The sequence below is a fragment of the Anguilla anguilla genome, chromosome 6, assembly GCF_013347855.1.
Source record: "Anguilla anguilla isolate fAngAng1 chromosome 6, fAngAng1.pri, whole genome shotgun sequence".
Classification (NCBI taxonomy): Eukaryota; Metazoa; Chordata; class Actinopteri; order Anguilliformes; family Anguillidae; genus Anguilla; species Anguilla anguilla.
Genome location: NC_049206.1, coordinates 8,218,776 through 8,235,981, shown reverse-complemented (window position 1 = coordinate 8,235,981; position 17,206 = coordinate 8,218,776). Strand labels below are relative to the sequence as shown.

Here is a 17,206-nt window from a genome sequence, read left to right as displayed (position 1 = left end):
CACACACACACAGGCCCCAACCAGGTAAAGGTACAGGGGTGTGGTACACTGATTATGAAAATGTGCATTAGTCACATGAGCAGTATATGCCCGTAGGTAACTTGGATTATTACATTTCTGCCATTTCTGCCTTTTAATCTTTAACTAAACATTTTGACCTAAAAAGGACATCGCCATGCAAACACTGGACAGGTCTTTTTGTTGTTACCAAAACAACTGAATGACCTAAACTTGGACTTCCCCTAAATAGTTTAAGTGGACTGGATATCACTCAATTGATCTAAACAGATGCACATATATTTTACTGGCATACATGAAGGCAGAACATGTGTTTTTATTATTATTGTTATTATTATTTTTAATAAAATGTCAAAATTCTCCAAACCAACCCATAATTTATATGGTCAACTACAAACCGCAAACTTGGTTTCACAAGAGAAACCCATTACACAAGCGCTGGGGTTTTTTATGAGCCTTTGGCTACAGCGTTGGGTCCATCCACAGCCTGCTGGAAACTGGACAGACTTCCCCCATCGGCAGAAGAAGCAGCTTATTGTTGGCCTGCCTGCGCTTGCACCGGTGCCCAAAGCCTTGCGGATCTCCCACCCTAATTAAGACATGTTCACGAGCAACGGCAAAACGCTGTAAAATTGTTTTTGGCTACCACGCCCCCATGGGTAATTTTTTTGGGGGCCCGCTCTGCAAATCGCTTGGCACGGGGGGGCTTCTGATCTGTGACAAAGTAGGGGTGGCGCTGCGCCCAGCCCGCGGGGTCACGTGCTGCGGAGGGTGACAGCTGAAATAAAACACCGGCTGTAATTCGACCGTTGATCTGCTCGGCTATTGCACCAGCGTTTTGACAACGAAGCCCCATTCGTATCCACGCTTAAGCAGCAGACTGTGGTCACGATCACAGGCCTGTGGGTAAAATTCTTGAATAGGGCAGTTTGTGATTGCACAGTTCAACGCAAATTAGCCCGGCAAAAAATGTGAACCAAAAATTCATGCTCGGTCGTTGTGTTTCCTCGACGGATTGGTTTATGGAAGTGCCAGCGGTACTGTGAGACTCCACAGGTCATGATCTGCCACTCTGAACACCTACTCTGAGGGTGTGAGCTTCGCCCCTAACCTCATTAGCAAGGTTTAGCTGTGCAGTGCGTACCTGGTGGTTCCGTCTATCAGTGCTCTGAATTAAAATTTTTACCATCTTCTCCTCCCTTTAGGCACTCTGTTTAAGTTTAGTCCTTTTTTATGCTATGTTTGTTCCCTTTGGCTGTTTGGCTGTCTTTATAATTGTTATAATTAAATTAAAAAAGAATAAAAATTAGTTTAAAAAATCAACAGAGGCAACCTTGCATGAATTTTAGTAAATAATAAAAAAAAAAACTCTAGAAGGTAAAATAGAACTGTTCTTATTTGTTGACTTTTTATTTGCAGAGAAGCACGTTTGAAAGTCGGCAGTGAAAGTGAGCGCACAGGATTCAGAGAAAAGAAGCCTTTAGTTTGCTATCACCATGGCTGGTGTCCACTTTCCATGCAAGATGCACCGCGTTTGGTGTGAAACGCAACGCCGGTGCGAACACGCCATGAATAATGTACAGAAATGCAATTCCTTCTGCTCCCTGGGGGGTGGCGCAGATCTGGCAAAGTGCACATGATCTCAGTGAGAGAGAGAGTACTCGCATGGCGACACGTGATTGGCCCAGCATCACCCAGGGAGGGAGGGTATCAGATATCAGAGTGTTCCCCCGCCTAATCGGGCGTTCCTCCGGACGACTGGGCACCTGTGTTCCGTGACCGCGCCGCGCGCCGATAAGACGCGCCGGCCGGTCGCGACATGTCGTGACAGAGAGCGCTCGTCATGTCGCGACAGAGAGCGCTCGTCATGTCGTGACAGAGAGCGCTCGTCCTGTCGTGACAGAGAGCGCTCGTCCGCGCGCTCCACCCGAACCAACAGAGGATGCTGCGGCAATGGGACAGGCTCACAACACCACTGGCCATTCCAGATTGTGAAATAACTGAGCAAAATGGGATGTAAGCAATTTTTTATAAAAAAAAAGCATAAGCATAGCACTCCAGTGCGGTTCGGTTTTGATACACAGACGGTGGGCAGAGATGTTAACAAGAAGACTGGCATCACCACAACATACCAGCCTGACTGCAATCAGTGCAACACATCAACCGGGCAGGCGTCACCGCAACACGTAAATCTGACACAGAGCAGTTTTTTTAGAACTAGATTCAGGACAGCGACATATTAAAGCAGATCTTTCCTAGGCAGTCTGTGAAGGCTCAGTGAGAAGAATGTCTTGTGCATCTGATTTTAAATATTTAATAGATTTTTTAATTTGGACTCATTATGAAGGCACATTTGTACAGATGAGACATTTTGAAGGTTTCCCATTGCCTTTGAAAAGTGATAATGGAAACACACATCTTAGTTTAACAACTTTTCCTCATCTCTCTGAAAGAATAAAATTCATACCTGCATACCATACTTAAAGAATCGGTATCACTCATTTTTGAATATCAAAAATAATCATATATGTAGAAAAAAGGAATAGAGACTTACAGAATACTTACATACCCTAGCATTTAGCAGGGGGGAATTAGCCCAAATACAATTATGTCATCTTACACTCCTACAACTGGAGCTGAGAACATTTAAAGAGGTTACCAGTGGACCACAGGGATTTTTTCCTCTACTCTGTCCAATTCCGAAACTATCTGGCAACTTAAGTTAATCACCAGTGTGGAAATACAATTTATCCAATTCCCCTCAGAATATTTTTGGACAGGCCTAAGACTCCTCAAATCAAGTTTTAATCCCGCCGAGATTTGCAAAATACCCAGAGCTGGTAGAAAAATCTTTCTGCATTAGTTGTATTTCTGCTCTCCGCTATGTTACTAAACCCGATACGCCTCGCTCCGAAGGTTAAACTAATTAAGGGCTTGTTTAGGGAGAATTATGACACAATAATAATGCAAAGTTCAGCTCAGATGAGCTATCGGGTTTCATTTTCAGGACTCGCGCTAGAAAGTTTTACGAAACTGCGAACCCAAAATAACATGTTTTCTGAGAAAAGCGATCAGAGCAAATCGAGCATGGTTTTTCCTCCAAAACACGCAACAGGGTCCAGGTTACCCAGTTTTCAGAAATAGCCTACGTTTCTGAAAAGTAAAAAAAACAAAAAAACAAAAAAAAAAAAAACAATAAAATATCTGATTGCTCTCGGCACATGGTCCCGAGCGCTCTCTTTAGCGAAAGGCAAAACACATGTTGTTCGGCAAGAGAGAAGAAACTGCCAATAGAAGATAAACACACTGAAACAAACTGTGAAATTCGCTTAATCCCGACTGCAGAGATGAGGACAAGTCGCTGGTTTCACCCAGGCACCGCTCAGACATGGCCTATCAACGCAGAGCCGGTTCGAGGATATCGGTGGCCCGACACAAGAATGATCCGTGGGGGTCGCGAACAGGGGAACCAATCGCAGCACACAAATAACACACAAATAACGATAAACATTGAAAGAACAATAGCATCCAAAAAGCTATTTGCGGCCTGTGAATACTGCACAATTTAAATATGCTCTAAAAAAATAAATAAAAAAAAGTTAAAAATGTAAAATTTGATTTGTGTGGTCCAGGGATGGTTGAGGCCCTAAACAACCACATATGTAGAGTGTTTATTTCAGCAGCTGGTTCTCCATCAATGTTACAACCTGTGGATCTCAAAGTGCACTGATACTGAGTTTCCACCAAAAAGAAGGCTTACTGACGACCTCAGCCCCCAGACGTGCCACCGTCCCAGGAGGTGAGGGCAAAAACAGAAAAACAGTTCTCGCCTGACACCTCTACCCAGTGTCCAATGTTCAAGTCCACGGCATCTAAATCTATTAGGGTTCTGCCGTACGAGCGAGTCGTACACCTCGACAGGAAAACTGAGAGAAACTGAGAGAAACTGCGGAGCAGCAGTAGCTGAGTGACGGCTGATGTTATTCATTTTAAAAGCGGCGACGTGGACGGGAGGCGCGGGGTGAAACGGGATGAATCTCGCTGAGGACGCACTCGTCAAGACGGCATTTAAAGACGTCCGGGCCGGGAACTCGAGGCCCGTCTCCGCAGCCGAAAGACGGGAGCCTCAAGCAAAGAGACGGAAACCGGGCTGCATCAGCGCGAAAGACTGACGGGGGAGCTCTGACGGCCTGTCGAGATTTTGGCTGAACCCCGTTTCAGCAAGAAAAACTAGCGAGCGCTATACATTTCCAGGCCTTTACTCCCTCCTGCCAAAATGTCAGTCGTCTGACAGTCCTCATACAACTCCTGCCAATACATTTCATCTTTTTTATTTATTTATTTATTTATTTTTTACATATGCCTTATCGCAGATGGTCATTATTTATCTCATTAGCACCAAGGCTCATGTAGCTGAGGGGGGAGTGGGATCAGACAGTAATGGATTTCATGAACGTCAAAAAGAATGTCAAAGCTCATTCAGTAAATGAGAAATTAGTCACCTTCCTGACTCATTGGTGTGTTCATATTTTAGAGTGTGTGTGCATTTTGGGAATTGGACCGAATAACATGGGCGTCGGCACTTTCTGGATCGAGACGTTCTGTCCGTGTGGCTTTCCTCAGGTTATTCCCCCGGGGTGACATCACCATCGCAGAGGATGGCCTTTTCAGATCGCTGGTGATGCCGTTCGGTTCCCGAAACGCTCCCTTCTCTTTTTCCAGCGCGCGCCGCACGCCTCTTCAACAAACTCTGACGAGGGACAGTAATCAAACGAGACGGCGGCGTGCTCGTCTGGAATCGATAGCCTCTAGTCTAACGCTTTCCGCTGTCGTGGATTTTCCAGCGTCGCGGCGACCAGGGGCGAGACAAGTGTCCGCTGTTGTCTGCTCATTTACATCAGCCCGGGGCGCGAAAACATGAGGTCAGCCCAAGCAGGTGTCTGCTCCGAAAAGCCCCATAAAACCAGCCGCTTATTCACAAGAAATCATATTCATTACATTACAGGCATTTAGCAGACGCTCTTATCCAGAGCGACTTACACAACTTTTACATAGCATCTTACATTGTGTCCATTTATACAGCTGGATATATACTGAAGCAATTCCGGTTAAGTACCTTGCTCAAGGGTACAACGGCAGTGTCCTTACCCGGGAATCGAACCTGCGACCTTTCGGTTACAAGCCCAGTTCCTTACCCACTGTGCTACACTCCGTCCAGTGCGTCAGAGCTTCACGAGTCAGCCGAGCCGAACTTGTTTTTCACGGCGTCCGCACTTATAAACGATCATGAGAACTTGAGAATTTTTCACTCGTTCATTTTTTTAGTTCAGGCGAGATCAATAACCAATTTCTAATGCTGTTGATTTACGGCGTTAAAAACATATGGTCTCCAAACAGTTCCGAGGGTGCGATCAATCACGGCGACAGAGGAGATTAATTCGGCGTGATCCTCCTACTACATCACTGTCCCGGCACTGCGGCTGCAGGGGTATTAGACCAGCTAGCAGACGTACAGTATATGGCCATGTACACTCCATGAATCCCATGCAGTCATGCTAATCTGTTGAAGGCAATTCACCTCTCAGCTGTTATATGTTCTACCCTCTCCAGGAGAACGTGTATAACTGACACATTCGGTCTCCTGCCCGTGCCTCTCTCCAAAAGTGGCATTTTTCATTAAAAAAAACAAAAAAAAAAAAACAGGAATCCAAACACTAAATTGGCTCATTAAGGGAAAACCTGACACATGGAGGAAAGTACCGAATCAGTCTTAATCGCGGGCAGGAGCTCCCAGTCGTGGTGGGAGAGGTCTTGAGAGCGAGTGCTGTGGCTAAGCTATCCGGACAGGGTTATGCGGCACGCGTTCACAGCGACATGATCCCATTAACGTCATCTTAACGAGCACCTTCCACACAAACGCGCGGGCCCGCCACAGCCGCAGGAACAGCTTAACGGAAGGGAAGCGTGGGCATTTCTCTTTAATCAGCTCGAGGCGCTCGCCTCTTTTAAAAGAAGAAAGAAAGAAAAAAAAGCTCCACATCTCGCTTGATTGCTCACCAAAGCCCCTTTCTTGTTGACATAAGGTCTCCCCGCACGCGCCCACTCCGCGGAACAATGCGACTCCATGGCAACGTCTGACTTTGGGGGCTTTTCCGGACCGCGTTCCGAGAGACAAGCGTAACAGATCTGCGAAACGCCGTCGTTGCAGTCGTTCCACCCCGCCGGCAAATTTATCATCGACATGCACGCGTTCTGAAAATATTAAATTCCGTGATATATGCTGACTTTTATTTTCCTTCGTGTAAGGACGCGGCTATAAGTTTTTTAAACGCTGGCTCACTTGACATTCGGCCGGACACTCCTGCTAGCACATAGTCTCCCTCACGTAGCACGTGTTGGCTAATTGTGAGGTGGTCTGCCTCTTACTCCATCTTTGAAACACTCCCTCAAAAAAATGATCCAGATGGTATGGTTTAGCACCTCTACTTTTCAACAGAAGAGATTTAAACAAAATCCAAGTTGGCAACACTAATATTTTCTCTGGAAAATTAGCAGTTCCTAAAACATTTTAAACATTCAAAAACTCTCTGCCCGTATTTATGAAAAGTGCGCTAAGATATAAAACACGCACCACATGTGCAACCTTAACGTCTCAGTTTTGAGAATAAGAGAATTCATTCTTTGATTGTTGAATACATTTGTTACGACACAATTTCCACTTCTTGACAGAGAAATGTAATTACGCCTTTGTAACAAATCATTTTAAAATGCATCGAACTCAACACAGCACTTTGATTGTACTCCTAAGTTTAAACAATGATTGCTCATTGGAAGTAGGGTCTGTAGCTTCTCACAAGTTGTTTACCACAGAGATACCATATCTGCTTTCTGGATCTATTTATCAACATGAAGAAAAGCGAATCCAATATCTGTAAATGCACCAGAACAAAAGCTTCAGCCAAAATCATCTTTAAAACAATCCAATTCAAAGACTAATTAAATAGTTGATTCAAAATACATAGCGAAGTTCAGATACTCAGACAGAACATATCCATCTTATTGGCATTCTGTCCCCTCTGTTATTTTTCTATTATTGGAATTAAACAGCAGCATCATCCATCAAAGTTTTCATGAACTGAACTGGATAGTAATTGACAATAATAAAGAGAGTTAATAAAACCAGAGGTCATGGCTTATCATGCTGCTTATCCATATGCAAATGCTGTCTGTGTAATTTACAAAGGGAATCCGAAGCTTTGACAGATATTTACATGAACTTCAGGTTACATATTTGGGTTGTCTGAGCCATAAAACCCCACTCAATTGTCTCACATCAACAACTAAGATACCAGTCTTAGGATGATTACCGGAATATTTTTGTTGGATATATTTTTAATATTAATGTAGACGACAGCGAAATGCAATAAACTAAAACAACAGCCGAATTAGGTATGAAACATAACAGGATATTGCGGGGAGATTATGTTGTTTCCTTTTAACTACTCGACCCGCCCGAAGCGATGACCGTTAAAACGGGCGTCGGGCGGCTGCCATTCCGAGAGCCGACTGTAAAATAACGCGTTTGCGTTTCCTGTTTACGGACGCCGCGTTCTACGCAGGTAGGACCGAACGCACGCAGGTAGAGGCGCTGAGGCTCGAGAGCGGACAGAGACGCTTCTCTGTTTATAATGACTTCTTTCTGCCAAGATGCCACATGTAACAAATGCAAAGCAGCTGTTTTTGAGGGGTGGGGGTTGGGGGGGGGGGGGGGGGGGTGTTATACTTGGACGCAAGCGGGCTTACCTCATGAGTGTGTACGGCGGAGACTGCTGCTGGAAAGATAATAAAGGACTTAGCGGGCTTTCGGTCGAGCGTTTGGTTTTAAATCAAGATGTCTCATCTGTTTCCTCTGAGCAAATCGCTGGAATTCCTAAATGCCTTTGTCTATTACATACATGCAGGACCGCAAAGCATGTACACACACACACACACACACACACACACACACACACACAGGCACACACACATGTGCATACACACACATGCACGCACACATGTGCATACACACACAGGCACACACACATGTGCATACACACACATGCATGCACACATGTGCATACACACACACACGCACACACACGGACATACACACATACTCACACATGTGCGCGCAAACACACACTCATACAGACATTCATACAACCACCCACACACACACTTACAGACACTCATACACCCACACACACACACGCACACTCACAGACATTCACACACCCACACACAGACACACATTCACTCAACGATACGTCATAACTGAAGCAGCCGTAGAGAGCCAGTATGACTGGAAGCCTAATAAGCTTTTCATTTGAAAACGCATTCAAGCACATAACAATGCATCACAATCTGACTTTAGATTTGTCAACACAATCAACAGTAGATCAATGTATCAACAACTTGTCAAACACTGGTAATTAAAACACTTCAGATGAGCCAATAAATGTGTTCTAGTTTAAACCGCCCTAGAGAAGAACTTCTGCAACGTAAAAAAAAAAAAAAAAAAACGTCAAATACAGAAACACAGAGTACAGAGTACGATTTAGCCGAGATTTAATCGCTCGGAGCCTGGGACCGGAATTTGCACAAACTTTCCCGCATCAACACATACCAGGGATCGGGCAGTTACGAGCCGGTCAGAAATTGCGCAATCCGCCCGAGTTTTTCACATTCCTGTGGAGCTGCGTAGAACACCTCGCCACCCACTCGCGCGTTTAGCCGGTCATCGTCTGACGCTGGAAAATTCATCTGGTTCGAACATTCCAAGAATTCAACTTAAAACCTCCTTTTTTTTTAAAATTAAAAAACCTGATTGTTTACTTTATGCAGTCGGCTGTGGTTGTTTCTTGATATCAACGCGTACTCCTCGCAGGGTTGCGAAAGTGCATGTTAAACCAATGAGGTCATCACCGGAAGAATGGTTAAAATATTGTGCGCATCTCTCCTACTGTTCACTCCCCTGCAAATACACATTAGTGTTTGTTTGAATATAAGGCAAGTTCAATCACTGAGGGACTGAAAGCCATTGGAGGAGTACTCCTCATAAGGAACTACAGAGGAGTTCATGCACAATGAGTCAAGGGTAAGCCCACCAACAAACCCTCCCTCCCTGAATGATGCTATGGCCAGCTATGCATTACCTGTGCAGCTCCTACTAGGCGCTGGACCAGGCTCAGTCAGGACTTTATACCAGAACGCAGGCAACTTAACCATACTGACAACCAGTGCCTCGGGATGAGCCAGTCAACAATGGGATACAAATATCAAAATTATCTTCAAAAATTCTGCACAGCACAGCTAATTGAAAGCAAAGAACAGTATGTGGTTTATCCTCAATGCGGATTATGGAAAAAATGAATAATTCATGTAAACCATTGGGGCTTTTTGGAAGAACTTGAGGGCATCAGGAGGAATGACAGTACAACAATGTGTTGAGTGGTTGCACATGGCCTTCTAACGTGAAACGAATACAACACATTCCACTTCAAATAGAAAACATATTTGTTTACTTACAAACTGAATTTGTAATGGCCATTTTCAGTAAATGGTTGCAAGTGTTCTCCTCTCACAATGCAAGGGCACAAACACAGCACAAGTTTACCTATAGTATGCACATCAGTGCATCCATACCTGCACGTGCGTTCGTACAGTAGAAAGGACTTCCAGTGGAAAATGAGAGCGGATTTTTATTTTCTCTCCACTCTCTTGTGAAATTACGTTGGATATTGATGCACTATACTGCTCAAAGGCACTCAAAGTAGTAGCAGTATGACACAGAGGGGAAATAAACAAAAACACATTTGTACTTAAGTTTATTCCAGGTCAGCCTAAATTAAAATTTAAAGTTAGATGGTTACACTGTTCTCTTTTGTAGTAACCTACCCAATGTGGGGTGTCCATCTTTGAAAGAGGATATCAGAACCCTGATATATCACATACAGTACATATGAAATTGCCCACTTCAGGACAAGTCTATCTTCTGTACATGGTGTGCACCAGCTTGTAGTGCTATCAAATACATATTTTGAATGGGAAAAAAATAAGCATTCAGATAGTTAAAATTTACGTTTGAGCACGCTTGAATACTTGTTCCCTGTCTCAGTACATTACCTCTTGCTTCTGAATGACCCACGTCTTTTCACACATGCATAGCCGCCTTAAGCTAGCCAATCAGAGAAGAGTTCGCTCACACTCTCACACCAGGTAACAGCATGGCCAATAGCGTGTAGGTATTGATGGGAACTTTCATTCCCTTAGGTGAGCCGCATCGTTTGGCCCTGTTCGTTCAAAGGATTCATTCGTTGGGCTCACCTGTTCATTCGTAAATAACCTTCGTATAACAGGAAGCGCCCGAGAGCATCGAGCAATTTTGATGTTCTCATGTAAAATTTGCGATGAATATTTGAATGTATTCGAATCTCTCTTGTTTTTGGAATACAACATTCATATTGACTTTTCTGGCCCAATTGGTAGCCTTACAGGCGATACTGTAAAAGTCCCGATTATCAAACCAGAGTTGAAAGAGTGGACAACCATTCCATTATGCTTGAAAGACCACAGTATGGGAGGACTTACCATGCACTTATTGGGCTTCTCTCCGGAATGAACCCTCATGTGGATGAGCAGCTTGTAGCGGGCGTTGAAGGGCTTGTATCGGCGAACGCAGCCGGCCCAGAAGCAGGTGAAGTCCTCGCCCTTGCGCTGGTCGATGTGCACCTTCTCGATGTGCCTCACCAGCTCCTCCTGCTGCTCGTAGGAGGCGCTGCAGTCGATCCAGCGGCAGGCCTGCTGGTCGCCGGGCTCCTCGCGTTCGGGAGTCCCGGCCAGGCCGGGGGGCTTGTGGGGGAGGGCGGAGGGCGGGTGCTGCCCCTGGAGGTGCAGCAGGGCCCCCGGGCTGGGGCCGAGGTACTGGTGCAGGTGGTAGGGCGGGGGCAGGCTGGGGTGGAGCGGGTGGTGGCGGTGGGCGTGGGCGTGGCGGTAGAGCTCCTCCTCGCCCTGCGGGAGCTCGTCCAGCGGCTCCTGCTTCATCGCCCCGCCGCGGCCACACCCCTCCAGCAGGCCCTGCTGGAACACGCTGTTCACCAGCACGCTGAAGCTGTCCGCCGGCTCCCCCCCCGCGGCGGCGTGGGCGGCCTGGGGCGGGGGCCCCCGCGCCTCCTGCATGGGGGCGGGCCTGTCGCAGTCCGCCGAGGAGGAGGAGGCGGAGGACGAGGAGGACGAGGAGGAGGAGAAGGAGAGGAGGCAGGCGGCGGGCGAGGGCAGGCGGCAGCTCTCGTCGGTGGCCTGGGGGCTGAGGGAGGGCAGCCGCCGCTGCTCTCCCTGGCTCCGCAGGAAGGGGGCGCCGGCGTTCACGCAGGCCACCACCGACATCTGGGACGAGCAGATGATGGCGGTGATGTCAATGCCCTCGGAGGCGCCGGAAGAGGGCGTGACCGACAGGCAGCGGCGCTTCAGGCTGCCCGCGTGGAGCAGGCGGGTTGGTTGCCGGGCGTCGCCCGGGGACTGCATCGTCGGGCCGCCGTCGCTGCCGAACGGGTACGAGGCGAAGCCGCCGTGGGTCAGCTCGATCTCGGGGGGCGGGAGGCTCGCCGGGCCCGGCCCCGCCCCCGGCCCCGCCCTCCCGGGGAGGGGCTCCTGGGTGGACGGGACGCCCGACGTGATTTTGTACTTGGCGGGGCTCTCCTGTTTTATGTGCTGCAGCTGGCGGCCTACTCCGCCGAAACAGTGGCCCCCGTCCCCACCCAGGCCCACCGGTACAAGGGCCTCCTGAAAGCCTGTGCACCTGCAGAGATGAACAGAGGAAGAGCAGTGGAACTAAGATCAGCGCCGCATTCTCCACTCAACTAAAGACACTAAGAAATATGAAGCAACCGCCATTTCAGGACAGTAACAGTGGTGATGGCTATGGCAGTACTAACCACCTCCATTTCACTTAAGACACTAAAGCAGAGCTGCCCAACCCTGCTCCAGGAGATCTACCATCTTGTTGGTTGTCCTTTCAACCCTAAGTTGGTACACCGGACTCAGGGTTGCCCAACCCTGTTTCTGGAGATCTACCGTCCTGTAGGTTTTCATTTCAACCTTAATTCCCACACCTAATTCTACTAATTAACAGCTCAACGAGGTCTCTAGCTGTTGAATGAGCTGTGCTTTGTTAGGGTTGGAGTGAAAACCTACAACTAGACCTCCAGGAACAGGGCTGGGCCGCTACATGTAGAGGTAATCATCTCAATTTAACTAAAGGCACTAACTGCCATGATCACCAGCTAAGAGATAATTATAAAGCACAATAGAGTTCATAATTCTGTAGGTAATCTGCTGCTGCAGCTGATCATATTCTGAATGGCTCCTGTCTGGTCATTCATATATTCTGTGCCATGGTCCCAAGAAATTAGAGGCCTCAATTTTCCGATCATACTTTTTTTTTCTTCTTTTGTCCGGATGCAGAAAATTTAGCCAGCACGAGACCAGACAAGAAAAAAAAATCATACAATACATAATGCTCTTGATGACAGAACTTAAAAAGTTCTCTCTCCTATTCACGGTTAGTGAAGGTTCAACTCATTTTACATTTCCACAGGCAGGAAGGATTCCTTTTGTTATTTTCAGAAACATTTGTCAACCCCCTTAGATTTTATTCTATTAAAAAGTTTGGGCTGCGTGTGGGGGGAGGAAGGGGGAGGGGTCGGGTGGGTGGGAGAATGAGCCCCAGAGAGTTCCAGCTGAAGCTAAAGAACTCCCTGCTGCAGATGCTGGGCCGGTTTTATTAATGGACTATTTTATGCACTATTTCTCCTGCCTTGTTTATTTAAAAATGTTTATGCTCTAATATAAATGTTTCAAAAATTAGCAGCAATTTATTTTAATGAGGATTTGCACAATCCTAAACTACACAAAACACAAAGATCAGTTTACATATCCACTATACTAATATTCCACGTTCCACAACCATAATAATGTGAATTATAAGCACTTGTGTTTTGACCCCTTACATAAGGTATATATTGTTGATATATTTTTGACAGCATGATCTATAGTTGAATTCATAATGAGCATAATAGGTATTCAATGTTATCTTGCACTTTGTGTCCTATAACAGTTATCTTAATTAGTCTTCCCTTGTGTAGTCCATAGTTATAAGTAATTTTGTCTGATTATATTAAATTATTAAAACAATACCGTACCTCCACTGATAATATCTTGACCTTTGCTTCTCCATGTGTGTCTCGCTTCCTGTTTATGCATATGTTGAACCAGCGTTCAGGTTTACATTCTGTAAGTTTAAAAGACTGAGCACAGTCCACATAAGCTCGACTGAACCCAGGCCTAACTGAGCCTGAGCCCGGGTCCAGACAGAATACCTTGCGCCGTCGTGGTGATGGTTGCCCTGGATACAGAGGTTCTGAGCGGCTCGGTCGCCAGGGGCGACGAAGCCCTCTCCTACTGGCTGGGTGGGCGCGCGGCTCTGCCCGCTCCTGGACGCCACGCATTCGCCACCCATGGCCTCCGACACATCCTTCTTCCTGGAGCAGAAGGGGCGGCAGACTCCGTTCACTGAAACACACGAAAAAGGGCGGGGGGGTGGGGAGGGGGGGGGCGTTCATGGAACAGGTTTCACACACCATTTACCGAAGAGAACGGGACTCTCTTCTCTGACCACCCACCCCCCCCCCCCCCCCCCCCCCCCCCACTTCCTACGACAACTGGCTTAGGCAGGACTGCCAGTCAATAAACTACGAGCTAGGGGCTGACAGGAAATCTTTTATACAGTAGGAAGTTGCCTGGAACCTTGACCAGTTTGGCACCGTTTACAGAAGGATGACAAACGTCGCAGATCTCTCCACGAGCCAGTGCTTTGACAAAAATGCCCCAGAGAATCGCCACATTCCAGTGGTTTCGCTCAATTTGACTCCTTTCGCCGGAGCGACACACGTTAATTTAATTTACGAAGTTGTGATTGAATTTCTGATTCACAACTCACTCGTTTCATTCATAAACTGCAGGCTCCGGAATTCAAAACCAGTCATGAATGAGAGGGCAAATTGAATTAATGTCCAGCTAAAGGCTTACAGTAAATCACTGGGTTAGACTGACTTGTTTCAACTTCAGTCCACAAATGTACAACTACATTTTGGCAGGTTGTTTTGAGCATGATGACCGCCGTACTGACTGTGGATTTTGACGGGCTGAATGAGCATCACTCAAAGCACTGGGAAAATCAGATAAGGCCGAATCCATGACTGGCAGAAATTATTAATTCAAAAGAATGAATCATTTGTAAATCGGACACCACTGAACCCGATACCCGCCTCTTACAGCAGCCCTTTGAGAGGAAGTCGCATTTGTTTTTGGAGACAACGTTCTGGAACCTTCTTTTTCAGCGAGAACACTTCTCATTGATCTCAAAGTTCAGAATGAACTCTCAAACGTACAGCGCCACAAAGAAGCGCACAGGACATGTGAAAAGTTTCCAAAAAACCAAGAAATAATGACCATTACTTTTTGACGAAACATGGAGGGATTGTGGTTTTATTAAGGGTGATTAATAGTGTTTCGAAAAAGCAAACGAAAGCAACAGGATAGAAAAATCTCGCTCGATTACGAAACTTGCCCTCTTAAAGAAAAAAAAAGTTCTGCTGTTCTGATGAAATCAGTACGACATAGAAAACAGGGATTCTTAATATACGGACCAGTTGTCTTGAAGCATTATTCTTATCCGTACTATTTTAAAAAAATGCATTCAATTTGATTTTATTTTTTGCCCTGGAGTCAACCATTTCCTGTGATGTGATTTTTACCAGGAGACAACAGATGATAAGGAAATCTGTAGAGACACAACAATGGTGTGTAGTCCCAACAGATCCTTAGTGGGGGTACCGTGTGGCATACTGCAGCAGCTAACAGCCTGACTAGACTTTAGGGGTTGGGGGGGGGGGGGGGGGGGCGTAGAGGAGTTGGGGTACAAATCAAACATCTGGACATCTACTGTATTCAGTTTCAACACCAAGAATTGGCCTCTCTACTTGGCACACGGCTATGGGTTCTTATCAAAAATCGGCATCGTTGCTACGCAAAACACTTTAATTCAACGCTTTAAAGAGATGAAAGAAGAAGGCGAACTGGAGTAAAAGTGGAAATATCTCCTGAATGAAAGTCAATACCTTCATGGCACTCCAGGAAAAAATGTTCCATATGTGATTCCCAACTTGCTTAACTCAATTTCATCTAATTCAATTCACTTTAAAAAAAAAAATGGTGTTTACGATAGCGGCATCACACTGACGGATTTCATTTTTTTTTCCCCCTCTCCATTTCTTTTTTAAATACATGCCAAAAACCCAGACATTTCAGACCGGGTCAAAAGAAGGAAATGCAGAATGAATTAGCCAGGTGATGCACTTGTGTGCAACCCCCCCCCCCCCCACCCCCATTGCATGTTGTGATAAGATTGGCCCGATGCAGGAACGTTATGAAAATGTTGTAAGCCTGCAGAGTACCCGCTCTGTTCGTGTGCAACATTGCAAACCTTTCTTTAAGGTTGATGTGTTTCAGTAACTTTGCGAGCGCATGTTTGTTAGCAAGCAAAGCTCCTGGCTCTGTCTTTCAAAGCAAAGTTCCTGGCTCTGTTTGCACGCAGCCTTCACAACACATTAAGGCAGGGCTGCCCAGCCCTGTTCCTGGAGATCCTGTTGGTTTTCTCTCCGACCCTGACAAAGCACACCTCATTCAACAGCTAGAGATCCACATCGAGCTGCTAATTAGTAGAATTAGGTGTGGGAATTAAGGTTGAAATGAAAACCTACAGGACGGTAGATCTCCAGAAACAGGGTTGGGCAACCCTGCGTTAAGCTCACAGAGATTGCAAAAGTATTGGGAGTATTGTGCATGTTTGGGAAACTGGAAAGAGAGGTGACTACCAGAGGAATATCTATTGCTGTGCTCCAGGCTGGAGCCCAGGCAGGCCCATGGGACTCTTTTGGTGGTCTGCGTTTCATCTCTTGGACAGATTTATTTCTTTATTTTTTGGCAGCTCACCATCTTGAAATAACCAATCATGGTTCGCACTGCAATATCAACGACCACGGGCTCAGAGCCTAGCTCTTCTCTCACCTGGCAGGGGTGGAATTATAACAGTAAAATGTTCATGTGTTAAATCAACTCTTACAGAGTACATACAATCCCATTTGGACTCATATTTAAGTGTTACGAGTTGAATTAACACTGGACATTCTACTCTGATTCAAGATGAACAATGACTGAGGGGAAGGAGTCAGGCTTTCTCCCTGCCGTGTGACAGGTATATCATCAGTAATTGGTCACTTCTTAAATCTCAACCCCTCCATATTGGGTGTCCACCTGAGCTTGTGTCTGCGTACCTATTATTCATCTCCCATTACGAGCGGGACCAGGTCACCGGAGAACACCGGCGTAGGGGTAAATGCATCACGAGACCGAAGGATCCATTCCATCAAAGCACCACGTCTTTGACGAGTCCCGCGATCAAATTGCAATCTCCGAAAAAACGGTTTTCTCCACGGACACTCTTATTTCACAAAAGAAATTATTCATTTTGTGCAGCAGCAGCAGCACAATAAATTGTCAAAGGTCCCTTTTTCTAAAAAGGTCGACTTTCACTGGGCATGAGACGAAGACCCCGCTCACTCCTACAGTACAGTACAGTATGCGAGGCGGGAACTAATAACGAGAGAAAGCCTGAGCTTTCACCAGTGAGGAAAACTCTTTGCGTGAAGGAGTGATGGAAGGCAGTGATGCTCCAGCTTTCTGGCCTTGTGAGCCAGACCCGCTCCTGCGTCCTCTCTCGTGTTCTGGCTGATGCTGTCATTAGTTTGCGTGGTCCTTAAAAAAACATTTTTAAAAATGTTTTACCCCCGTGAAGGGAAGCAGCGATTCCAGCAGACCAGAGCAAGTGCGCCACTGAGAAGCTCTGTCGGCGGCCACGCCCGCAGAAGCGTGTTGCGGGAGGCTAATTAGAGAGGCCGCCAAGCTTTCTGTGTGCGTCTATAAGCAGTACAGGAGAGCACAAGAGCTCTGGGCAACGCAGCGACACTCACAGTGACGTGACAGCGAGCAGCCTGTCAAGACTTCATTCTGTACTCTTTGTTTTAGTTCGTCG

At 46.4% G+C, this 17,206-nt stretch overlaps 1 protein-coding gene across 1 annotated transcript in view; it reads right to left on the bottom strand.

The window, feature by feature from the left end:
- LOC118229569 (zinc finger protein GLIS1) overlaps positions 1–17,206 on the bottom strand; it is an 85,625-nt gene that overhangs the window by 27,901 nt on the left and 40,518 nt on the right. The window contains exons 3-4 of the mRNA XM_035421628.1: positions 13,434–13,626; positions 10,648–11,854 (exon numbers count right to left, since the gene is read on the bottom strand). Coding sequence (XP_035277519.1) covers positions 10,648–11,854; positions 13,434–13,626 — 1,400 coding nt within the window. The remainder of the gene's footprint in view (positions 1–10,647; positions 11,855–13,433; positions 13,627–17,206) is intronic.